We start from the raw sequence: 26,660 nt of genomic DNA on the forward strand, positions 1-26,660 counted from the left end.
AAATGCTCTCTAGCAAACTTCAGACGGGCCCAGACATGTACTGGCTTAAGCAGGGGGACACGTCTGGCACTGCAGGATTTGAGTCCCTGGCAGCATAGTGTGTTACTGATGGTAGCCTTTGTTACTTTGGTCCCAGCTCTCTGCAGGTCATTCACTAGGTCCCCCCATGTGGTTCTGGGATTTTTGCTCACCATTCTTGTGATCATTTTGACCCCACAGGGTGAGATCTTACATGGAACCCCAGATCAAGGGAGATTATCAGTGGTCTTATATGTCTTCCATTTTCTAATTATTGCTCCCACAGTTGATTTCTTCACACCAAGCTGCTTGCCTATTGCAGATTCAGTCTTCCCAGCCTGGTGCAGGTCTACAATTTTGTTTCTGGTGTCCTTCAACAGCTCTTTGGTCTTGCCCATAGTGGAGTTTGGAGTGTGACTGTTTGAGGTTGTGGACAGGTGTCTTTTATACTGATAACAAGGTCAAACAGGTGCCATTACTACAGGTAACGAGTGGAGGACAGAGAAGCCTCTTAAAGAAGTAGTTACAGGTCTGTGAGAGCCAGACATCTTGCTTGTTTGTAGGTGACCAAATACTTATTTTCCACCATGATTTGCAAATAAATTCTTTAAAAATCAGACAATGTGATTTTCTGGATTTTTTTTCTCATTTTGTCTCTCATAGTTGAGGTATACCTATGATGAAAATTACAGGCCTCTCTCATCTTTTTAAGTGGGAGAACTTGCACAATTGGTGGCTGACTAAATACTTTTTTACCCCACTGTAGTTTACATTTAGATTGTACTGCATTGGATTGTGTAACCTGCTTAGAGTCATATGACTAAACTACACTTAAATCTTAGTGGCAAATAAATGGTATAATAAAAAGAGATGGGAGAAACGAGGTAATTCAGACCCTGTCCAAGTTATGATCAGTCCAGAGATTTCCTAAATATAAAGCAGGTCTTGACTGGGACAAAAAACAGAGGCTCCAATTCCTGCTTTAAACCACAATAAAGATTAATTGATTCTTCTTCTTCTTGCAGTCTACTAATACCAATATATACTCTCCTCCAAACCTTTCTCTTTAAGCTGCTAGCACATGGACCTTTAATAATTTTTCCCCAATCTTAAAGTCAGGTAACTTTTAAAACCAGAAGACCCTATGCTAACAGCTGTTGATTTGTAACTATTTCTACCATCTTTAAAGTACAATACATGACAGCAAGAAGTGGGAAATCATGACTTTGTTGTCCCTTAAAAAGTGATCTCAATATTCCTCCTTCTGTGAAAGATAACACTAAACAAAATTTAAAACCTAATTTGCATTTCTAATCTAGTAAGAAAAAAAATAGGTAATTGTATTCTACTTGATAAATGTTCTGCAGATACACAAGATACTTCTTAGTGACAGCAAAGTTTATTATAAGTCACAAACTTACACATAAAGTGTAATAGATTGTTGATTGACCAATAATCACCAACACTTTGAAATGAACAAGAATAATCTAATAACTTTAGAATGCATGTAATTTGATGCAAACTAGTAAAAATCCTGCCAGTCAAATTCTAAACTATGAGAAGCTTCTAACTATTCTAAGGACAACTTACATGTTTTTAGAGTGCAACTTGTATAAACCACAGCCTCCATGGTATCTGATCAGGAATTATGGCTTCTTTATACCCAAACACCTGAAGATTGCTTAGATTGTCAACTCCTGTGTTACAGTAAACTAATATAGATATTATTAAAGAATGGATTCTTCTATTGTGTTTAGGTGAGTCCTGTTCAGGAAAGATCAGGGCTGATAAAAATGTGTTGCCAAAATCGTTTGTGTCTCTAGAAAATACTGGATCAAAAAAAAATAATAATTCCAGATTGTTTCTTCAAAGAGAGAACAATCTGAACTAGAACAAACTAAGCATCAACTTCCCGAACCAGAAACTATCCAGCTTCTTGTCAACATATGACTTCATCTTAATGTCTTTAGTTTATTCCATTATTAATAAGACAATGCTTCAGTACTGTGTACCTTCACTCAGTTGATACAAAACTGAAAACCAAGACTAGATATCATCAGCACACTAAGAATACATTACTCCAAATTCCCAGAACCTGACATGCTTAAAATATAACATAAGATGCGGTGGCGCAGCGGCTTAATGACGCTGAAAGTTGCCGGCCAGAAATGGTCGACGCTTCAGCAGTTCGAGTCCAGCCTTCGTGTTAACAGGGTGAGCTCCTGTTTCCTCCCCAGTTCCTGTAAACCCAACAGTTCGAAAACTCACGTGAGTAGATAAATGGGGACTCTCACTCCAGTGGGAGGAAAAATGCTGGTGGCGCCTTGCAAAAGGAGTCAGGAGCAGTTGCCGGTAAGCGCGAAACTGCGCTCGCCCGAAAAGGGCGCAAAGCAACGGAAACTCCACCTCCTGCGCTCGCCAGCTGGGCTCTGCTCTAGGAAGGAGGCTCTGGCAAACCACTTCCGAAACACCTTGCCTTGAAAACTGCAAGGACTCGTCCAAGCAGTCACTGCAGAGTTGGTAACGACTGAGCGCAGATAAAAAAATAAATAAATAAATAACTATCTCAAAAGTGAGCAGTATCTCTGAATGCTACTTTTTAACATTGACCCCACAAATATAATCAGACCCAGTTTATCAACATGGGTCTCCAATCTATTAAGCCACTCACAAAAGGAATCAGGGTTGAGATTAAAATCTGCTGACAGCTAAAGGACAATCAATAAAGTCTTACCCCAAGTCACTCTTGACAAAAGTAATCAATTACAGTAAACCCAAAAGTTTCAAACACTTTGCACAAAAAAGGACATACCTGAGACCAAGTAGATAATGGTCACAATCATTCAAGTCCAGAAGACTTTCCTAATCAATAATCTCATTACTACCTGTTTCAAAACAGCAGTCCAAACTACAGGTAGTCCTCAATTTACAACCATTTGCTTAACGACCGTTTGAAGTTACAACAGCACTGAAAAAAGTGACTTACAACCAGTCCTCTCACTTATGACCACTGCAGCATCCCTGCAGTCATGTGATCAAAATTCGGGCAACTGGCATGTATTACAATAAATAAAACAAAGCAAAAGAGTCGTAAAATTGGACTTGACTCACTTAATGACCGCAATGCTTAGCGATGGAAGTTCTGGTCCCAATTGTGATTGTAAGTCGAGGACTACCTGTATTCTTTCTTTTGGCAAGACAGTAATTTTTCAGTACATTTGGTCACTATGTTCCCACCTTCATTCAACTAAACTTTCAGCTCAGTATAAGGAGCCAAGATGAAAAACAGTTAATTATTTAGATAATTAGTTAGATCTCTTCAAGCAAGCTGAGCACATTCTCAGATCACAGCAACCAAAATTGATGTAATGATAACAGGTTTTTTAAGGCACCTTATCTAAACTTGATTAAGACTTTGTACTTATGAAGAAAGCATGGACTTGAGCAATGTAATAGATGAATGAACTGCATGAAGGCAAATATACTGATACTCAGTTCAAGGCAGAGATAACAAATAAATAAACTAAATCATACAATTATTCATTCATAGTCAGGAATAGCATGAATTTCAGTCACAATTTCTCTCACCTTCAAATCTCTATGAACAATGGGAGTTTTGCATTGATGCAGCCTAGCAACAGCTTCACAGGCATCACAAAAAATTCTTAGCACTTCAGATTCAGTAAAGCCTGTCTGTAATCTCTGGTTCATCTGATTCACTATTTGCCCCGCTACAAAGAAGTAAAAAAATAATAATAATGCTTTAGAGAGGGTTTTAACGGATTGGATGCAATTTTGTAAGATTGGCAACATTAAATATTCAAAACCCTAAAACATTTAAAGCAATGTTGCTTTTCAAAGTAAGAGTTTAGATTTTATGTTAGAGAGCCTGAAATAAATAAATAAGAATATTGTTAACGTAGGCAATTCACAATAACAAACTGAAATCACAACACCTTGTTTAATTTTAAGTGGTCATTTATAGTCAAATTCGCCTGATAAAAATAAGTCCCAATTGTTAACAATTTATGGACAATAAACTGCAGTCCAAGCAGAAATAATAAAATGTAATTCTGCCACATCAGGGAAAGTGCCTTCTGCAGATCAACTTGAAATACCACTCTGAATCTATATAGTACTAAAACTCTCATTGTGATTATCTGTTTGTCTGTCCCCTCAAGTTAGCCCAAACAGTGCATTATATCACAACAATTTTTGAATCAAGGAACCTAAAATCCACTAACTTAAAGAATGCATAAAAAATCCAGGACCCATTACTCCTGTGGAATTTAAATTTCCACAATGTTCAGACCAGTTTTATTTGCAAAGTTGTGGCCACTGCAGTGTCCCTGTGGTCATGTGATCACGATTTCCAACGCTCCCTGCCAGCTTCCCACAAAGTCAGTGAGGAAGCTGGCAGGAAATCAAAAGTCGCTCTCACTCCCACTGCTTTTTTGCCTGCCTGTGATCATTCTGTTTATCTGTTTAGGTAAGTAAATATTGACTTATTATTGAAATTCATTTGCCACTACAGTTATTTTTCTATTTATGATATGTACTCTTCGTAGATGATCATGGGTCCATCCAGCATTGGGTAAAAATAATCTGGCCAGACTAACGTTTAATATTCATTCCAGTCACATCAGATTGAACAACCTCCTCACAAAAGATTACCCAACAGATCACAGGGTTGTCTAGTATTTCATATAGCCCTAACATATAAGGGTTCACTGTCATTTTTGTACGATTTTCGCTTTTTTTACAAGCAACAAAATGGAGGAACAGTAGTAAGTAAGGTAGGCTGTGGATAGTCTGTTTCACCCTGGAGTACTTATATCCAAAGCTGTTCTAGTTTTGCCCAAAAAATTGCATGCTAGTCAACTATTTTTTTTTATGAAAGATGACAAAAAATGTACTTACCACGGCAGTATTCCATTAAGATGAGCACCTCCCACACGTTATCACTAACAGAGTTAACAGCACAATCCAAATACCCTACAATGTTCTTGTGCCCAGATAGTTCTTTCTGTAAAAAGAGAAACACTCTTAAGTATAAAGAAAAAAAGATTGTTAAGTTTTAAGATCAAAAACAAAAATAACTATAGTACAAACTATCAATCATCAGTTAATTATCTGATGATGTACTGAACATTATATAAGCATTTGTTTCTTGTTATCACCTTGAATATAGAATCCGATAAATGTGACCATCTAAGACCAAGCTAATAGATTAGTCTCTCCTAAATGAATCTGTCAAATCTTTCTGTGTTATCTGTTATCGGCTAAGAATCATCAAGTTACTTGAAGCTTATCCAAGATGTTCTAACAACTCAACAAAACTTGAATTTGAGGTTTTAAATAGAAAGCCAGGTTGAGGGGGGAACAAGCTACATAAATATGTAAGTTTTTACAATTTTATACAAATTAAACTGTATTTCCTATATTTTCTCTGAAAGCACTCTGAGAATAAGGAATGCACATCATTTCAAAATTGACTCCAAAGAGGTGTTTCAAAGTACACACAAGCACAAACAGAGCACCTATACAACTCATTAAACCAGCTGCATCTTATCCAGGATAGTGCAGCATCTGTAGAGTGCAGCCATGAAATCCCAGGAAAAGGTGCAGGTGCTTTAAAGAGTTGCAGACAGATGTTACATTTGCACTCTTTTTCCTTATGCTTCCATGAAGTATCTTTTTGGAATAGAATCTGGGAATTATATGTCTGTGAATATTATGACAATTTTTAATTCTTGTTTCTATGAACACAATTTAACTATTTGTTACATAACCATAGAAAGCACTCAGAACATTCATATCTGCAAACTGTTCAAGTCTCTTAGACAAAAGTAACTGTTGAACTGAAATGTGGAATACCTACAACCCAAAATAAACCGTATTCTTTTACAATACATTTTTCACAATTTAACCACAGTGATTCCTCATCTCAAAGAACCATATTTAAACAATAACAATGAAAACGTATTCAAACATTAGATCACAAACTAATGCACGCTTCCTAAACTATACACACACATTCATATATACATACAACACAAAATTTATATTAGCTTACCATTATTGTTATTTCCCTTTTGCAGATATTGAGGTCAGGTACATTATTAACATACATTCTTTTCAATGCACACCGGACTCCACCATGAGTACGCACAAGGAGTACTGTGGAAAAGCCACCTACAAGAACAACAGAGCTATGAACAAATTCATCTTTTTAATTTAAGAAACTAAATTTTATTTCTTAAAAAATAATTAAAATGATTTTTAATACTGTTGAATGTTTCCATTTAAAAATCCGAATTATGTGAAAATCTACTAGGAATTAATGCAGTAAAGGACAATTGCTTATTATTTTCACATTTCAAAAATTCATTTATTGAGAGAGAAAGAATTAGATTCAAGCAAAGTATTGAATCCAAACCTGGAAAGTCACTGTATCAAAATAATCGGGGAAGAAGGAAATTTTATTCTGAAAGCAACTACTAAATTTTGTAGGCACCCAATAACTCTGAAGCCTGAAAGAAACTTCTGCACACGTCCTATGAAATGTCAAATCTTTGCTTCACAGAATGATTTATACTTAGGCAAAGAGAAATTCTTGAAAATACGGTTAGAAACATTTAATGACAGAGTTGAAGTTAGTACAAACTAGAAGAACAGTCTCAAACTTCAATCTGAAATCCTGATGCCTCACAGCCAAACACTGCAAGTTTCAAGTTTTTGTTCCATTCTATAGCTCTTATATAATTACCAGTTTTGAATATTTATCAATTTCAGTATTGCCTTGTAAACTGCCTTTTAAAGGGGGAGATGGGCGGCATATAAATTTAATAATAATAACAACAAAATAATAATTTAATAATAAATATTTCATTTGGTTTTTCTCACCATCAGGAGCAAATCCTTTTCTGAATATATGTTCCTGAGGTACCATATCACTTACAAGTTCAGCAAATCAAAATGTGAAGTGTTACATATATTAAAAATGGGCAATTTATGTCTAGACCCAGTAGTTGAGGTGTTGTCCATAAAAAGCAGAGAGCTGTAATTATTCATAATTTAAATATCTTCCCTGCACTGACTTGCCTCATGGACTTCCTTCCCACTACCAAAGATTAAATGATTAAGAAGTTCCACACACAAAACAATCTGGAAACAGAAAAATAAACCAGTCTGGAAATGTGTTTGCCAATAAAAACAGGACCTTAAGAAGTAGCCTTTTACCAAATTATACTATTGGTATTGTGGCTGCTAAGAGGTGGTTATGAGAGAAACTCAGGAAACTGAAGAAGAGTTACTGAGTCAGAAAGGAAAGCAATTGGGCTTCTCTCTTTCTCCCAACAATACTGAAAAACAGGTTTTTTTTGGGGGGGGTTGCAACTTTAGTGGCATGTGAACTATAAATATCCCTAATCCCTCTATCTGGTATAGACAGCTTTCAGAGCCAAAAATCTCTGGCCACACCTTTGCTCAAGAATCATATTAAGCAGTATTAATGGCAAAATATATTAAAATTCCCCTTCACTTTAGCCAGTTTAAATTGCCTTGATGTAAAGTAATCTGTATTATAAGAAATCTTTTTTTTTTTTTATCTGCGCTCAGTCGTTACCGACTCTGCAGTGACTGCCTGGACGAGTCCTTGCAGTTTTCAAGGCAATTGTTTCGGAAGTGGTTTGCCATTGCCTCCTTCCTAGAGCAGAGCCCAGCTGGTGAGCGCAGGAGGCGGGGTTTCCGTTGCTTCGCGCCCTTTTCGGGCGAGCGCGGTTTTTCGTGCTTACTGGCAACTGCTCCCGACTCCTTTTTTGCAAGGCGCCGCCAGCATTTTTCCTCCCACTGGAGTGAGAGTCCCCATTTATCTACTCACGTGAGTTTTCGAACTGTTGGGTTTACAGGAACTGGGGAGGAAACAGGAGCTCACCCTGCTAATGCGAAGGCTGGACTCGAACCGCTGAAGCGTCGACCATTTCTGGCCGGCAACTTTCAGCGTCATTAAGCCGCTGCGCCACCGCATCCCCCTAAGAAATCATTAGCATATGCAAATATCTCAGATTGCAAACACTAAAATTATCTGAAATTCTCACTGGGTTATATATGTATGTATGTATGTATGTATGTAAAACAGTGTTTGGGTGTATATATATCACTCAGAGTTGGTGGCATAAATTAATAAATTATTATTATTATTATTATATTATTATTATTATTATTATTATTATTATTATTATTATTATTACAAATACTCATTTGGGGCATAGTATGTTCTGTGATCATAGACACATTTAGGTACATGATTGATAAATCACAGTTTGTGGCTGAACATGATATGTGAAACCAGCCTATTGAGGCTTATTTAATATATCATGGTTAACAAACCATGACTTATTTATTATTTATATTTCATGTGTATACTACCTTTCTGGTTGCAGGAATTCAACTCATCTAGCAATTTAAAATAAAATCTGAATAACTGTAAATCATAAGAACAGCTAGAATTGTTATTAGCACAGCTCCAAAACCTTGCTGAAAAAGAAAGCCTTATTTTGGAGGAAATCTTTTTGACTTCATACAAACACAGATTTGTTAATGATTTGGTTCGTTAAAGCTACAGCATCTTTTTTTTCAGGCTCACATGGAAGCCTTAAAAAGACATTGATATAATAATTAAAACAAAAGAGGTGCTGTGCTGATTGGAAAACACTGATGTACATAGTTCTACTGAACAAAGATATAGTAAAATGTGCAAATTCCCAATCCATTGCCCTAATTCCTCATGCAAGCAAAGTATTGTTTAAGTTTGTGCAAAGACGTACACAGACATACAAAGGGAGACAAATAAGATATGAACAGGCGGCTTCAACGAAAGGCAAAGAAATGAAAGATCAGTTGGCTAACATAAGATGTAATAAAGATCAAAAAAGTATCTAAGAAGACAGCTTACCTTTACTTTATTGGACAACTATACACGGTTGTTCATATTATTATTGTTGGTCAGCCAGAAGTTTAGACTGAATTTGGCATTTTTATCCACCTATCGAGTCCTTCCCAAGGACCTGGGATGGGCAGATGTTGTTTGATGGTGTTAACAGTATCACTGCAGGTTTGAGCTGCCTTTTGCAATTGACTGAGGGTGATTTTGTCAATGCTGATGGTGTTCAAGTGGTGCTCCAGGTGTTTTGGGATTGCACCCAAGACACCTATCACTATTGGTACTATCTTTGCTTTCTTTTGCCACAGTCGTTCTACTTCTATTTGCAGGTCTTTGTATTTTCTGATTTTCTCCAGTTCTTTCTCTTCTAGTCTGCTGCCTCCAGGTATTGCAATGTCCACTATCCAGACTTTTTTGTCTTTCTTACCAACAATTGTTAAGTCTGGGTGTTGTGTGGCAGGTGCTTGTCTGTTTGATGATGATGATGATGATTTTTTATTTTATCCCACCTTTTTTATATATAACTCAGGCTGCAAACATACCTAATACTCCTGCCTCCTATTTTCCCCACAACAACAACCCTGTGAGGTGGTTGGACTGAGAGATGGTGACTGGCCCAAAGTCACACAGCCAGCTTTCATGCCTAAGGGAAGCCTAGTCTCCTGGTTTCTATGCCAGCACCTTAACCACTACACCAAACTGGCTCTCATTTTGTGGAACATGTCAGGCTGCTATATAAATATGATAAATAATATATTAATGCTACAGTAATATATATGCTAAAACACCTAATTATTCTTCAAAAGAACATTTGCAATAAACAATAGCTATCCTAAGAACTGACTCTGTAGAAAAAGAGTAGTCCAGAAGAACTGAATGAGACAAGGACGCATATTCTCTCCATAACTGTTCAATTTAAACAGTCAATATTGTATACAGGGAGTCCTCGCTTAACGACCACAACAGGAACAGAAACATTCATTGTTAAGCAGTACAGTCATTAAGCAAGGCATCACATGACCACACCTCATTTTAATTTTTTGCAGCAGTCGTTAAGTGAATCATGTAGTTGTTAAGCAAATCATGCGATTCCCCACTGATTTTGCTTGCCAGAAGCCAGCTGGGAAGGTCGCAAATACCAATCATGTGATCCCGGGATGCCACAACCATCATAAGTGCGAGCTGGTTGCCAAGCTCTCAGATTGCAATAATGTGACCACGGGAGGGGACTGCAACGGTCGTAAGTGTGAGGACCAGTTGTAAATAGCTTTTTTCGGCATCATCGTAACTTCAAACGGTCGCTAAACAAATGATCGTTAAGCAAGGACTACCTGTATTTTTTAAAAAAATGGACTGGAAGAGATGACAACTAGAATCAACATCAGCGCACAGCTAGATTGTGCAAACTGTTTTTCAGGAAATCTGGGTCACTATTTTCACCATCACTAAGAAACCAACAAGATTCAGAACAATGTCTGAAACTACTGAAACAAAGATCCAAGCAAGTATTCTTTTGCCATTAGGTGGCAACATATCCTAACACCAATACTTTTTAAATCTATCACAATTCCAGATAGCAATACCCTGATATGTGTCAATATATTGACTCTTGATTACTTCCAACATCTTGTTTACTCAAGGCATTTTTATTATTATTAACAGACCAACTATTCATAGAATTATATAAGAAAAGTTGTTGACTGGATAGTTATAAAGTGAAATGTGAGAATGCAAGAAGAGAATGCAAGAAGAAACTTGAAGTCTTCTAGTCAACAAAAGTCTTCACTAAATATCTGTGGGCATATTCATATCCTTAAATCCTTCCTCACTATAAAACCTTGAAAAAAATGCCATGTGTTATGTAGAAAACACATATCCACCCTTTATCTACTTAAAATATTGGTCCAAATACTCACAAAATATGCAGCCCTCTGCCAAGCTACAAATTTCATTCAAAGTACTGCTTCCTCAATAACAAATTCTGAGACTCAAGACGTCCATGGTAGTACTATGCTATTTACAGCTCTTATATTTTTAAGAGATTCTTTTTGTTAAATATGTTTACAGTGACAAACTGTAGAACTTCAGCTTTAGAGGCAAAAAGGTGCTTCGGTACATGTGGGGATTCAAACACTGTACCTCTCTGCAACTCCTTCAACCAAATACGTTTTTCTATAATCATGCAAAGGTAGAAGTGCGATCCTGGGGAAAAAAGCATCTGCTTTAAAGAGCTGCAGATAGATGCTACATTCCAGTCAATCCAATGAATATTTTGTGCTGCACAGTCCTAGAAACAGACAAAAACAAAGCACCTGTAAGACCTGTAAGTTTTATTCCCATTCCAAATGAAGGAAGCTTCAAGGAGATAACTAAAACTGGTCAGTTAGAGAGTGGCCCAAGCAAACAAGTCACATCCTCTACAGTGGGGTTTTGAAACTGCATCCTACGGAAATCTAGGATTCTACAAGGACTTGAATGAGTTCTACAGAACTAAGGGGGGGGGGGGACTCTGCAAGAAACTAAGAGAAAAAAGAAGCCATAGTCTCTTGCAGACAATTATTTTTTTCCCTTGGTCCCTTGCAGAGAGGAATTTTTCGCCATACTCCCTTGTGGAGAGGTCCCCCCACCCACCCACCTTTAGTCCGTTGCAGAGATTTTTTAAAAAACTAAGGAGAAAAATCTCTGCATAACAAAACTGTTATAGACATTCCTGAAAAGCAGGTTGAAGATGGCTGAGTGTGTGGAGTTTTATATTCTTTTTCTCTTAAGTCTCTTCAGAGAGTTTCTTGCATTCTCTTGAATGCACTCAGCCATCTGCTCCCACCTCGACACTGCTCTCCAGGGACAGCCATAGCAATTTTTCTTAGATATAGCAGAAAGGGCACGGCTTGGCAGCTGACATTCAGAAAGACTACCCCTCTTAATCAGGGGCCCTAGAATTTGTTTTATTTTCCTTAACAAGCAGTTTCTGCAGCCTGAAAAGGTTTGAACACCTCTTCTTCACAGTGAAGTTGTATAATACTTCACATTAGATTCCAAAACGTTGCTCTGGAGCAGACTGTAATGTGAATGAAGCACCTATCTGCAACCCTTTAAAGCAGATGGATCTCCTTCTGAAATGGCACAACTGTCATGCAATTCTAGACACAATGCAACTTTAAATAGTTGCAGACAGAAGTTATATTCATGTATTTCAAAAACATTTTTTGGAATCAAAACTACATCCTTCTATACAGTACAGTATATTTAGAGTATAATACAGAGATTACCTTAGGAGGGTTTAGTAAGGATTCAGAATCTCCCACATAAAAATCAGTAGAAGGCGCACATAAATGCTAATAAATTCAAGCCACGTAGACATTTTTCATAAGTCTATAAAGAGTTGTGGAAATTTCACATCCCAATTTACTGATCCCCATCTATTCCCCCACCCCATGTTCTCTCATCAATATTTTTTGATCCAAAGTAGAATCTTATGAATACAGTTTCTAGAGAAATAACTATTTAAGTCTTTTACAGAAAGAAAGGTCTTACAGAGAAAGACTAACAGTTTTATTTTACTGAAGCTTTTGTTATCAGAGGTCCACTTTATCTGCAACGGGTTCCAGTTCATAAAATCTTATAACATAATACAGTTGTTAAAATACTTTACAGTATGTAGTTTTCTATAAGCAAATATATTCTCAATCTCACCTTTAAATTTATGCCTTCTTTTTATGTAACTCCCCAGTTGATTTTTTCTTTTGCTGCCTTAATTTACAGGAGTAAATTTTTGAAAAACTGGAAAAGTCGTATTTGGACATAAAGGCATTTTTCAAAATCTCACACTGTGTTTTGTTTATCTGTAAAAATGTACAGTATACCTGTTCTTTAATACATCTCTCTCACACACACACACACATACACACAGAAGAGGTAGCACTTGAAAACAGTACAAAATTAAAATTATTTTAAAATACAAAAAAGAACTTTAAAAATTCAGAGCATTTTTATGGAACTCTCTTCTCCCAGAAGTACTGGTCTCCCCTACTCTCCTGGCCTTTTATAAGCTACTCAAAACGGTCTTACTACATTGTGCCTTTGACCCAAGCTGAATAGGGGCACCATAATAGTTTTTAATAAGGATTATTGTTTAGTTGTCTTGTTTTAAGTGTCTTGTTATTTGTCTAGCACTCACTGACAGAGTCCATTGGAATCGGGACAGCTTAGAAATGCTGCAAATTGAATTAATTAATTAAATCAGATAGAAATCACAGAATAAAATGTAGATTGTGGATGAAGGCTTTCCTAAACAGGAAGGTCTTTACACCCAAGCAAAAGATGTCCCCAAAAGGTGCAATTTTGCCTCCCAAGGAAGACGGCCCTATCATTTAGGAGCAACTACTGATAAGTTATTTTTATGTTATCTCTACCAATCATGCTTCTACCATAGTTGGGGACACAGAGAAGGGCCAACTTTATCAAATTTTAAGCAGCAGACACACTGATAAGGGACAAGGCAGCCTCTGTGTAGAGAGTATGAAAGATGGCCCTGACTGAGAGAGGGAAGATCCGCTACCAGAAGATCCAAGAATCTGAGCTGAGATGCCACCAAATGCTAAAGCACCTTGCCCAAGAATAATAAATTGAAGACTGCTGAAAAACATTCCAATATTTTTGGATCTCACAATCTTTTTCATTAAGACAAGAAGAAACCACAGGTATATCATTAGACAAAGCAGTCTGAAAAACTATTCATTTCTCCAAGCAAAAACCCATTTGAATAAATGACAGCCTGTGTATAGATATTTTATTCAAGTATTATTTTGTCAAACTGAAAAAGATTTTAGGTACTAAAACACCATGTGTAAGTTTCACAAATACAGTAGTTTTGAAAGCAACTGACATGAGGCAGGCCAAAATATTTGAGTAAATTAGGCTTCTACAGATTTTTTAAAAAGAAAATATAATTTAAACTATTGTTTGATTCACAAAACTGCATAAATGTTTAATTTCCCAGAGAAATTGATCGTGCGTAATGTAAAAAGGGCATAACAAGTTCTGGCTATGTGAAATCAGCATAGCAGAACTGATTCAAAATCACCCCCCACACACACACAAAATACTAATATAAATCAAGTTTTCCTTTAATTCACAAATCTTCTGAACAAGCATGCCAACTGATTTCTGTAACAAAGCATTTTGTTTTGTAATTGAACAGAGCTGATGCAGAATACTAAGCAATGTATTTCAAGACTGTGTTCTTTGTCTCATAGATTTATTTATTCAATTTTTATCCCACTACAATTTCATGACTCTCAGTTTGACTTTTCTGTAAAGATCAACTTAAATTTGAACCCTGGCTAATTAGTATTTTACCATGACATAGAAAGAGTGTTTCAGGGTACAATATTCATATTCTGAAAACGATAGGAGAGGGCATGAGGACATATAGAGTGGTATCTCATAGATCATAACCACCTTGATGGGATATTCCCTGAATCCCCTCCCCCACTATGTTTTTTAACTGCATATAATGGGAGTGCTCCCTTGGTGTATGCAGTCAATCACCAAACATCCACTTGTCAGAAGAATATAAATTTTTATGCATGTATATGCATAGTTTAACATTTTTACATAGAATTCTGTCCCAACTAAATGCAAATTTCATAATGCAAAGGACATATAGGGTATTAAACTTAGAATATATTGAATTTAAGCAAATAGTTAGCAACCAAATATGAATTTCCAGATAAAATTACTTGGAATTTTATAGGTAATGGATTATCAAATCTAAGATGAAGTATGTTTAATATGTAAATTAAACACACACTGTTGCACCTCCAGACTGGATTGTAGTAACCTATGTTCTATTAACCATGATTTGTTATATAAGTGACCGGCTAGATTTGTGGCCAAGATTTGTACCTAACCATTACCCAAGGTTTACAAATGTAATGACCCAGTTCATAAAATATATATGACCAAAGCCAAATAGACCATATCATGGCTTAGCAATGTTACCCTAGCCATCAGATATAAATAGGACAATCAGATACCTGCAAAGTATCATCTTGACCCAAAGGTTATGTGTATAGAGCAACATTATACACACAGCTAGGAATCAACAATTTTTCACTGATCATGCTGGATAACCAAATTAGGATCCCACTCACACAAGGGTACATATTCCCAATGTTGTATAACATCACCAAAGCTGCTCAAAGCCATCAATGGTCAGAATGATGGGAACTATAGATCAAAAGATTCACAAAATCACAGAGGTTTCCTAACTCTGATGCAATATAACTTTCGTTTCCACATTCCAGAACCTTTCCATGCTGTACAATATAATGCTATAGGAATCAGACACGGGACTGACTTCCAGATTTGAGTCCAAGTGCTTTATTGCTGTTGGAAGAGGGTATGAATGAGTGTTTCTGGGTAATGTTCTTCCACCCCATACAGCCAGAATAAAGGATTTTAATTTGGGGCAATCCTCTGCTGGGGATACTGCAAAATTCCTTGAAAGTTCCAAAACACTCTTATATTTTAAAAGGCTTGGTTCCTCACAAACATAATAATAAAGTTATGTTATTAATACCACCAATTCCCAAAGTTTTATTTCACTTTTAGGAGATTCCTCTTTACCGTTCTTAAGAACAACCCCTCCTTAACTCCTACACCTTTTATTTCACAAATCTCCAAACATCCTCACTGGGTCATCCTTTCAGAGCATAAAAATCATTTATAGAATAAATTATTTCCTCCATGTTTTATAAGATAACCTCCTTGAGGTAAGCAGTATGCATCCAAAAGATTTCATGTTATCATTTTCAGGATAGTTTTCCTGATGCCTAATAATAGCCAGCAATTGCCTCTTCCTCTACAAGTATCTAAAACAAGTGCTCACAATTTCCTAAATTAAGTTCTTGTAAATTTTCATAAGCATTGTATAGAATCCCAACTAAAAATTAACCTTGAATTTACTTCAAGGCTAAGCAGCATTTTCATTAAAGCACTCATATTAATGAATTAGATACAATAACAAGTCTGTAAATCTCAATTACTGCTTTGAACTAAATCTATATTTGATTCACTAAAAGCACAACTGCTTACATAGACAGAACATGCATGGTGGGAATATTAACATGTCCTTTCCACATGCACAGTAGCAGCTCTTCCTGGAAAATCATAAAAAATCAGTGTGATGGCTTCTTCTAGCCTGAAGAAGCCAGAAAGGTAGTTAAAGGGGGGGGGGGGGGAGGGGGTAGTTCCTCCTATTCTTTTTCTAGCTAAAAAATATCACTATGGCAGGACAACTTTTAACATGTTGTGGTTTCCAATAATGCCACTCAGGGAAAGGAAGCACCAAACAGAACTGCAGATGTCTACTCAGGTATGTAGTGTAAACATGCCCTCTTAACCCCAAACAAATTAAAACAAAATTAGAGTGATACTTTGATACAATCAATATTATGATGATCTCTTCACCTAGGCCTTTCCTATATGATTCGGGGGGGGGTGTCTTCTACCTGCCTTTTAATTAATACATAATGTTTTAATTTTAATTAATGTAACGGTTTTTCCTCCTTTATTTTCTATTTTAGATACACTGATTCAAGATACGCCGCCAGAAGAGTAGGCATGCGCCAAGTCCCCTCGATTAAACAGTGTCATCTGTCAGAACCCAGGAAGAGTTGCCTTCTTTGAGGTGGCACCAGCTCTGGAATGAGATCCCTCCCCCCAAGATCCAGGTGGCTCCCACCCTGATGGCATTCCAAACTATTCTCTCAGGCCTTGGGTTAGAGTGGACAGACCCTCCCCGATTCAGACTGGTGTGTTGTCTGGATTGCCCCCTTGTAATTATTTTGTAATACTTTTTGGATTAATTGTTTACTGTACTCTTCTTTACTTGTTGCTTTATGTTGGGATTTTTTTTATAGGATTTTTATCCCGCCTTTATTATTTTTATGAATAACTCAAGGTGGTGAACATACCTAACACTCTTTCCTCCTCCTATTTTCCCCATAACAACAACCCTGAGATGAATCGGGCTGAGAGAGAGGGGCTGGCCCAAAGTCACCCAGCCGGCTTTCATGCCTAAGGCAGGAATAGAACCCACAGTCTCCTGGTTTCTGGTCTGGTGCCTTAACCTTTTTTACTTTGGGAGGTACCCAGACTCAGTTCAAGTGGGGCAGCATAAAAAATTGAATAAATTTTAAAAATAAAAATATTTTAACACAGGAATCTGTTATAAAAATATATTAAATCAATAATAAACAAGTTGCAGGCCATAGCATATTCATGAACACAGAGTGCATTGCTTAATTAAGTTAGCCAGCCAATTGAGGCAAACTGATTAAATAGCATTTAAGATGGCAATGACTCACAACTGGAAAACATTTTATTACATCAATATCTGAACCTTAATAGTAATGATAAATCACTATATACAAATCATCAGGATAAGCCATGTGATGGGCACAAATATAAGACAGCCACAGGCTTGAACTCCCCTTTCCCTGTCTTCCTCCATCACACTGCAAAAGAGTTCAGCTGTGGTCTGTTTTTCATTAGCTCCAGACAGTCATTTCACCTCAGCCCAAATGTGGAAATCAACTTTCAAGCAAAGGCCATGAAGTTGGCGCCACTAAAGCAAAGCAGAGATGGGATTAAATGTTTAATTCATGCTTAATGCTAAATCATCCAAAACAGAACTGAAATTTTAATTTCTACAATAATTTTTATTTATATTATGTTAGTGAAGTTTTATTATTTTGAGTTGCCCAAAGTATGGGCAGCATGTAAATATTGTAAAATGAATAAGTAAATTTCCCAAGGAGGAAAGGAGATTAAGCAAATAAGCCAAAATTCTCCTATTCTCTCTCTCTTTTTTTTAAATCATGAGAAACAATGAAAAACATAGCCAATGCCTTGGAATAATACAGTCATATCAAATAGACACTTTCCATTAAGATCTTTTCCTTCGTGATCAATTTTATATTTTCTACTGCAAAATTGTTATTTTCCTTTTTCAAATGAACAATTGCAAGGGGTAGGGGTAAATAGATTAAGAAGGCCATTTCTTTTCAAATTTAAAATCATTGCCCTATATAAATTTATCTATCAAGTGATAGGGAAAATAGGTATTAAGTCTGTAATGCCCTCCTAAAAATAGTAGACCATGAAGCAAATTTAAAAAATACAGCGCCCTGGGAAAGTTTTAAACCCCTTTCCCCAACTAAATACACACAAAGAGGTGCTTTGATCTTAAAGAAACACATATATCCAATGTTGCATTTACATTCATATTATATTCTGAGTATTAATTTTTAGAATATGAAACTAGCAGTTACTTACCCTTTACACCCCAAAGAACTTAGTAAGCTGCAGTAGGCAAATATCATCAATGTATCAATAAGCTTGTCTAAATATTTTGTCTAAATATCTATGAGTATCAGCCTTCAGCCAGTTCAATTTGAAATGCAGTGCTGCTTAGCTTTCACTATTATATCAGGGTTATAACTGACAGGTTACAAAAACTGCAATGACAGTAGCAGCCAACATTAGCAGAATTCCTCCTTATGAAAACTGGAAAGCTACAGCAGGCCTGGCAGGACTGTCCTCCAGATGCACTGAACTTCAATCCCCATAATCCCTAAATTCCTGTTTTTGACAGTCTACTACTACCCTTCCTATCTGAGTTTCCTATCTACCACTTAGGATTTTTTTTTCATTCCAGGATTTATGTTTAGTTCCTGAAATGACCAAGAAGCGTATCCATATCTGTGATTTTTGCAAAGATTAAATCCCATCCAAAATGACAAACTTCCTTTGCTCACATAAAGGAATGCACAGTCTGACCACCAAATTCATCCAAATGGAAGGTATGTATGGTACAATATTTTGGATCCAAAAATTCCCTTTTATAAGGAGAGAACAATGTGAGAAAAGAAAACTGAAATTCAGATACATTATTCAAGCCACTTATTGTTATTATTTTTATCCTCTTTTACTGATACCATTAAAAATCTTTTTAAGATGGGTCACAACTATATTCAGTTTCATGCTGAGAACACTGGGTCATGACACCCTGGGTGTTGTAGCAAAATTTCTGGGTGGCCAGAAGTTTCAAGGATAAGTGGGCAAGGAGCACAGGAGTTCTAACTCCCAGAGAACATAGGAAATAAGACATGTGACAGGCTAGAGAGGCACAGACCTGGGTCCAGGCAAGGTGTCTTCCCAAAGGCACCTCTGAGAAGAAGCATGGTGCCGAACACATCACTATGGGTAGCTACTGGTAAAAACTGCACGTTCATTTGGCTGTTTCTACCACTACCATCGGCAGCTAGTGCTGCCAACAAAAGGGCTCAGGGCAACTGGAAGCACCTGCTATAGAGCCACTGCACTTCAGTCTCTATTTTACTAGAAAGCCAGATGTTCAACATGTCAAAAGTCCCATCTTCCCTCCTGCCATGGCACCTCTTTCTCCAATGAATGACAGCCCTTTGAGGTAGGCCAGGTCAGGAAACAGATTCTACCAGAATGCTGGACTATACTTTTTTTTTGGTAACTGTCACCACATAGTTTCTCCAATGTCAACTGTGGCTGTCTACAGTCAGGCACTGCTCTCTCTGACATTTCCCTCTGCTAGCCATACAAGTTGTCATACTCTTCAAGTGCCTTGGAAGCACCAAAAACTGACACAGCTACCTTCCTCCTACGGCAAAGGGCATCCAAATCCTAATTCAGGAAGCACCTCCCCGCTCCCAATGGCAGACTCCCTAAACTTGCCTCCAAGGACTAGAAGGGCTATCCTAAAATCCATTTTATACCAGGAGGATTACCAAAGCCATTAGTCACTATAGACTGAAACTAGTAGGAGGACTGACTAGGGGATCCAGAGTGCAAGAAAATCTCACAGGACAGTGGCAGATTCTCACCTTCCAGAGTGGCCTTTTCCCCCCTACTTCTTTTGACTTCTCTCTCTCATTGCCTCCTTCACCTCTTTCCCTTCAAAATGCTTGTCCCATCCTCCTGCCTTCTCTCTGCTTCAAAGAGTCTTGCTATGGTAATTCCAAAGTCGCTCAGCAGAAACTTGGTGGAAAGAAACTGAGCCCAGGAAGATGGAAAGCCCAGCCAACCCCCCTCAGGATATTTTCACTCAATGAGGCACAAGCACATAAAGTGCACCATTTCTCAGGGGCAGCCTGGACAGCTGCCATGCCTCAGAGGCACACTGGCCTCCTCAAGAGCAAGACTTCAGCAGCAGCATTCCTCCCAATTTGCTTCCAGGGGCAGGGAAGAGCTCAAATCCCATCATCCTAACCAGCTGATTAGGGATGACTGGAGGCAGCAACTTGAGTTTCTAGAGTGCAGAGCAAACAAAGTCCCACACAATCGGAGAAATATTTGTTCTTTCAACAGCTATTACTGTATTATTGTATCTTATTGTTTTTGTTATCAAGCAGCACTGTTCATGGGTCAGGGAGAAACAATAGCACAAAGCTTGAGAACCCCTGCCTTTAGGACTGAAAACCACACACAGTAGTTATGGGCAGTTTTCTGTTTCCCTGATAACATTAAACTCACTACAGTAATGCAACAACAAAACTGAATAGGGAAATAGGGAAATTAACTGATGTGTACATATATGGAAGTACTTTCTTCTGTGCAGATGATATTTGTCACTTAAGGCCTTGCAATGTTGTCCCAGATGGGTGTTTACTGTTATGTATAGCTGAACTTTTTCCACCCAGCATATTTACTTGAAAATTTGTCAATTAAATAACTAAATTGCTGAATCAGTTTAGCCTGATATGCTGAATCAGTTTAGCCTGGTCTGTTACATTCCAACTTGGCAAATCAATGTTCTAAAACACTATGATTCCCAGTCATTCAATTCCTTGTAGCTCAGGTCAGTAATACATGTATTTTTTTTCAAACAGCAAGCCTGAGAAAGATGTGGAGGCCATTATCCTAAACATCATTCTCTAGTAACAACTGCCTTCTTGTTATCACTAAATGAGCACCTACAGACAGCCTTTTCTAAACATATGCCTTCTCAAATTTTCTGGACAACTACTTACAGATTACAGAAATGTATATCTTGCCTTTCCTCCAAGAGCTCAAGACAGTATATACTGTGTTCCCTCTTTCATTTTTCCCCCCCACAACTACCACTCTTGGGAATAAATAGGGCTGAGAGAATGGGATTGGCCCAACATTAATTCAGCACTTCCAAAGGGTTCTTCAGCTAGTTTGGTGTAGTGTTTAAGGCATCCGCTAGAAACCAGGAGACTGTGAGTTCTAGTCCCACGTTAGGCACCAAGCCAACTGGGTGACCTTGGGCCAGTCCCGCTCTCTCAGCCCTAGGAAGACGGCAAGGACAGAACACTTGCATTCAGACTGAGTATAACTAAGCTTGTCATCTAGTCTACTCTTTATCTTACTCAAAAGTGCTATGTGAAAGCCTTGTTTAACCAAAACCATGACTTCTCACTCATATTCTACACTTTCATAACACCTCTGACCCTGTGATGAGTATGTATAATTATTTTAATTATATAAGAGGTTGCCGTGCTGCAAAGTGAAGTGCTAGCCTCCAACATCATCTTTATTCCCAAGAATGCCTCTAGTTCCCTCATGGACCCACATAAATTTTATGGATTGGTTGTAACCTAGTATTTCTTTTTATTATACCCCCTTCCTCTGAAAAAGGACAAGAGTAAACAGGAACAGTAGAAAAAGGATGGCAGTAACATTCTAGTAAATTAGTGCTTTGTATCCCATGATGACCTCCAGGGCATCTACATTATGAATAGGCAATCCCTCCCAGAAACCATTTTGCCACAGCAATCTCAATGTCACTTCAAAACTCTAAAGATGACCACTAGATCATAATAAGTATTAGAAATTACCTAATGAGTTTATGCTCCAGATAACTGACTGTTTCTGAGTCTTGAACATCTAAGGGAAGATGCAATAAGATACACCTCTGCAGGATGCAGTTTTTTATGACAGCATTATTTCGGTTATTGGAGAAAAGGATCACACTTCAGTTTACCTTATAACCCAGCCATGGGGAAAGGGGGCTATCTGTTCCATAAGAATCATAACGTATTCCTAAATCTTCAGAAGAAAAACCAGAAACATATAGTTTTTCAGCATGCATAAACTAACCAGTGAGTCCTAACAATAATCAAATACATCTGCAAACTTCTAAATTGGAGAAACAAATCCAAGCACAATGTATCTGACCGCAGGACACATTCTCTCTCTCTCTCTCTCTCTGTGTGTGAGAGAGAATAATTAATCTATGCCCACAAACCAGCTGGCACATTTTCCTCCCTCCCCCCAAAATCACACTGCCAATTTTACATCTGAAATCACATATGCAAAAGTTTCCAAAGTGATAGTTACCTTAGTCTATTTCAGCAAAAGGAAAAATACAGATACTTTGAGGCACTGAAGAGTATCAAATTTGGAGCTATTAGTCTTTACAATGCCTCAAAACTCCTGAGTTATTTTACATAGATAACAGTCATGCTACAAATTGGAGGCATCCTGTTTTTATTTGTTTCAGGATAAATCCTTTCGTTATTTTAATTACAGATGTGACTAGAAAACATTCATGAGTGAAACTCATAACTATGGAAAATATTTCTCCTTTGCATTCAATTACTTAAACTACACCATATATAGTCATGCTGTTTCTTTAAAGAATACTATGAATATTTGTTTTGAATGCCACTTTAACTTACTGCAGGAGTCCCCCTTCCCCCAAATGACATAGTTTTATTTTAAACATGTGTACCAAAAGTTCAACAGTAGGAACCATTTTCAGCCAAACAGCCAAATAAATGTACTTTATTACATTTGCCTTTGAAGATGGCTTGGAAATTAAAATTGGTGCAACATGTGACCATCCAGAGGCTGGGAAATCTGAACATGTAGCACTTCCTCTGTAGTAATTGTATTAGTTACAAACCTGCTTTCAGGCCAAGTTCATAGTGTTGTCAGTAAATGGCTTGGGCCTATGCTACCATCCCTGTATAGACCTTTACACTGCAATTGCTTGAATGCCCTCTAAATAAAATTGTTTATACATATTAATATGACAAGGACTTTTCTGGAAGCAGTAGGCCCATAATTATATAATATTTTCTGCTGTTATTCCATGTTTGGCTACATTAATGACCGGCCTTTAGAAGAATCCTAAAAATGATTTCTTAACTACAGAATGCAAGTAACAGACAAGATACACAGTCATTTTTCTCACTATATTTTCATATACCTATCTCAAGTGCTTAATTTGCTACCTTGTATCTCCATCTCTTTATGCCATTCTGGGAGAGACAGACCCTATACTAACTTATAACCACCCTTAACAATCATAAGTATTATGTATCCAGTCTTGAGCTGATTACAAATGGATTTACAACACCCTTAAGCCTAATGTACAGAGGCTCATATGACCAATGGAAACCATTACAGTGGACCTTGATATGCTCTAACTATGTCAAACAAAAAGGGGACAAGCTTTTATTTGATTGACAGCATAAAGGGTGACTTTGGGCCAGTCGCCCTCTCTCAGCCCAACCCACTTCACAGGGTTTTTGCTGTGGGGAAAATAGGAGGCAGGAGCATTGTGTTATATAAAAAAAAGGTGGGAAGAAGAAGAAGAGGAGCAGGTTAAAATATTGTGGGATTTCTAAATACAAATTGGTGCATAACACACCAGATTGAACTGTGGTTGAAAAGAAGAAAGTGTGGATAATTGATGTGGCAATACTAGGGGATAATAGAATAGAAGACAAAGAATTGGAGAAAGTCATAAAGTATCAAGATCTGAAAATCAAAGTTGAAAGATTATGGCATAAACTGGCAGTGGTGGTCCCAGTGGTTATTGGCACACTGGGTGCCATACCAAAAAGCCTTGGACGAAACTTAGAAAATCTGCACATTGACATTTCCATCTGTCAATTACAAAACACCACACTGCTTGGATCTGCACATATACAATGCCAATATATTACAACATTCTAGGTTCTTGGGAAGAACTCAATGCAAATGAAGGCCAACACCAGCTAAAGAACTAGCAGCTGTGATTTCACATTGATGCATATATAATAATCATTATTATTATTATTATTTACTTGGAACAGCTTATATCCTGCAAAGATACCTTTAGCACAATCAAACAATAACATCTGCCTATCCCAGGTTCTTGGAAAGGACTTGATGGATGGATAAAAATGCCAAATCCAGTCTAAATATCTGGCTGACTGTGTGACCAACCATAATAATAATAATAATAATAATAATAATTATTATTATTATTATTTATTACTACTACTACTACTCTCCTCCTCCTCCTCCTTCACCCTCCAAATGAGCATCTTTACTCTCACATTCTCAGGATGTATTGGAGTCCCATCACCAACCAATATTGCTGCAGGAAGCCCAGACCCCTCAGTATTACTACAATAACCAATATTTGGTTTACGTCCTGTATGCTGGTCTAGGACTGTAGTAAAGATTTGATTCAGCTGACATCTCCTCTTGGGGAATGACCCCACCGGTCCTTGAACCCCACAACCCACGTCGACCCCAATGCATGGGTCTGCTCGTTCTCCCGGGAGCCACCCGCCCCCGGGGAAAACCAAGGCTTCTGCACAGCAGCCCCGGGTTTTCCCAGAGCAGCGCCGGGGAGAAAAGCAGAAGTCGGACGGGAGGGAAGCACACGTCGGCAACTTCTGCGTTTCGTGGCCGGAGCTCAAGCGCCACTATAGAACCGGGGTGAGGACCCCGCCCCGTCGGCCACGACCTGGGGTTCACCGGGGTCCGCAGAAATGCGGGGTCGCTCCAGCGAATGCGAGGAGGGAAGCGGCGCCAGGCTGCTCCAGGCCCCGCGGGGTGCCCGTCGGCAGGGCGGTCCTCGCCATCCCGCTGCCGCTCACCTTCCGCCAGCACCTCCTCCACCGTGACCTGGAAGCGCCCCACGGCGAAGACCCTGCTGCTGCCCACCGCCAGGGAGCCCGCGCCGCCCGCCGCCGCCGCGCCGCCGATGCCGCCGTTGCTGCCGCCGGTGCCGTCAGACTTGGGCATCCGAGAAAACTTCTTCATGGCGGGCGAGAAGCGTGTCGACTCGGGAGGGACGCGAGGAAGCGACAGAGGGGAGGAGGCGCCGCCCAAGGGGCCGCCCGCCCGCCCTTCCCGAGGGGCTGGAGCGCGGCGGGGCTCGCACGCCCGTCCCCACACTGGGAAGCCCGAGGCGACCGCCGCCCCTCTCGCAGCCTGGAGCCGCCCAGCTCCCGGTCGCCTCACATTCCGAGCGGAAGTCCCTGGGAGAGAAGCCGAGCCAAGCCCGGCGGCGGCCGCCCCCGCGCGCAGCAGCAGCAGCAGCAACAGCAGCGCCGCCTCCCGCCCGGACCGCCTCACGGTCGCTCGCGGCGCGGCGCGAAAGAGGCCCCTCCCCCACCCAGCCAGCCAGCCAGCCAGCCAGCCAGCCAGCCGCGCCACAGCGGACGGGGCTTCGGCGCTCCGCTGGGCGCGTGCGCGCTGCAGAGCTCGCGAGCGGGACTTCGTCCCGGCCTCAGGTTCGCTCGCTGTTGCCTCGCGAGCCGGCGGGGCTAAGGGGTGGGGCCAGAAGGGAGGGGCGTGGCTTTGTGGCTGTGTGCGCGTATGAGAGAGACAGAGAGAGAAGGTGCGCCCCGGAGTTGAGGAAGGCTCGCGCAAGCGCGCTGCTGGCTTTCCCTCCCCACTAGCCTCTCTAGCCGCCCGCCCCTCCTCCTCCTCCTCCTCCTCCTGCTGCCGGAAGTGAGGTTGGCGTGCTAAACGAGCACGTGCTAAAGGAGCGCGAGAAGGAGGGCGGGGGAGGCGTTCCCTCCGCTGCCGCGGGAGTTGCGCTCGGTTGTTGAGCCTCTCGGGCGGGAGGGGCGTCTCGATGTCGGCTGGGGCTCCCCCACCTATTTCCTCACCTTGTTCCCCACCCATGCAGGGGGCCTGCAGTTCCCATCATCTTCCCCACTGTGATGAAGCGCCTTAAAGCGTTGGGCTGATTCGGGTGGGGGGGACCCGGTTCAAGTCTATCCTTGGCTCACTGCGTGGTGTGGGGCTCTGAGTCCAACCTGCCTCACAGGGTTCTTGGGGGCAAAAAATGAAGACAAGATTTATGCTAAGTTAATAACACATGGATGCTCCATGCATCTGGAGGACACCAAGCTGGAGAAGACTCGAGTGCAGCTCTGGCTTTCTTTGTGCGACCTCTGCTTGGGTCTTAATGTCAAATGGCTGATTAAGCTCCACTTTCGTGCATGCAGAGGAGATCTGCAGAACTCGCTGGTCCAAGGATTGTTTTTAAGAGAATGAATGAATCATACAGAACTATGTGAAGGAACATACAAAACATGGAATAGCCAGTCAGAAAGGCCTGTTTGGGATTGAACTTTGTATGCAGATTTTCTCTGACAGGACATTTTGGATAAGCCATAAAATTTTAATAAGTAATTTATCCCGCTGAAATGCTGAGCATCCCTGCCATAAATAAACCAGAGTCATGTTTTCTGAAGGATTGCCTGCGTCTATAATCCCATGCAAACCCTAAATTGCTTAAAAAGTCTCTCTGTCCTGTCGTAAAAATTGGAATAGCAGGCAAGAGGATCTTTATAGAGAATATTTAATAATGTGAAGGTGATTCGTGGTATTATAGAAG

The 26,660-nt window shown here is 39.3% G+C and overlaps 1 protein-coding gene across 2 annotated transcripts in view; it reads right to left on the reverse strand.

Annotated features, from left to right (window-relative positions):
* The window catches only part of BMP2K (BMP2 inducible kinase), a 61,544-nt gene extending 35,963 nt beyond the window's left edge, over positions 1–25,581 (reverse strand). The window contains exons 1-4 of one of the 2 annotated variants that reach the window (XM_088133143.1): positions 24,907–25,581; positions 6,095–6,213; positions 4,939–5,044; positions 3,607–3,749 (exon numbers count right to left, since the gene is read on the reverse strand). In XM_088133143.1, coding sequence (XP_087989269.1) covers positions 3,607–3,749; positions 4,939–5,044; positions 6,095–6,213; positions 24,907–25,072 — 534 coding nt within the window. In that variant the 5' untranslated portion in view covers positions 25,073–25,581. The remainder of the gene's footprint in view (positions 1–3,606; positions 3,750–4,938; positions 5,045–6,094; positions 6,214–24,906) is intronic. The other variant, XM_088133144.1, reaches the window with a different exon arrangement.
* Positions 25,582–26,660: the final 1,079 nt, after the last annotated feature.

This window comes from Python bivittatus, unplaced genomic scaffold (genome assembly GCF_059951505.1).
Source record: "Python bivittatus isolate LINGU-HERP-01145 unplaced genomic scaffold, Pbiv_v1 ctg000070_np1212, whole genome shotgun sequence".
NCBI lineage: Eukaryota > Metazoa > Chordata > Lepidosauria > Squamata > Pythonidae > Python > Python bivittatus.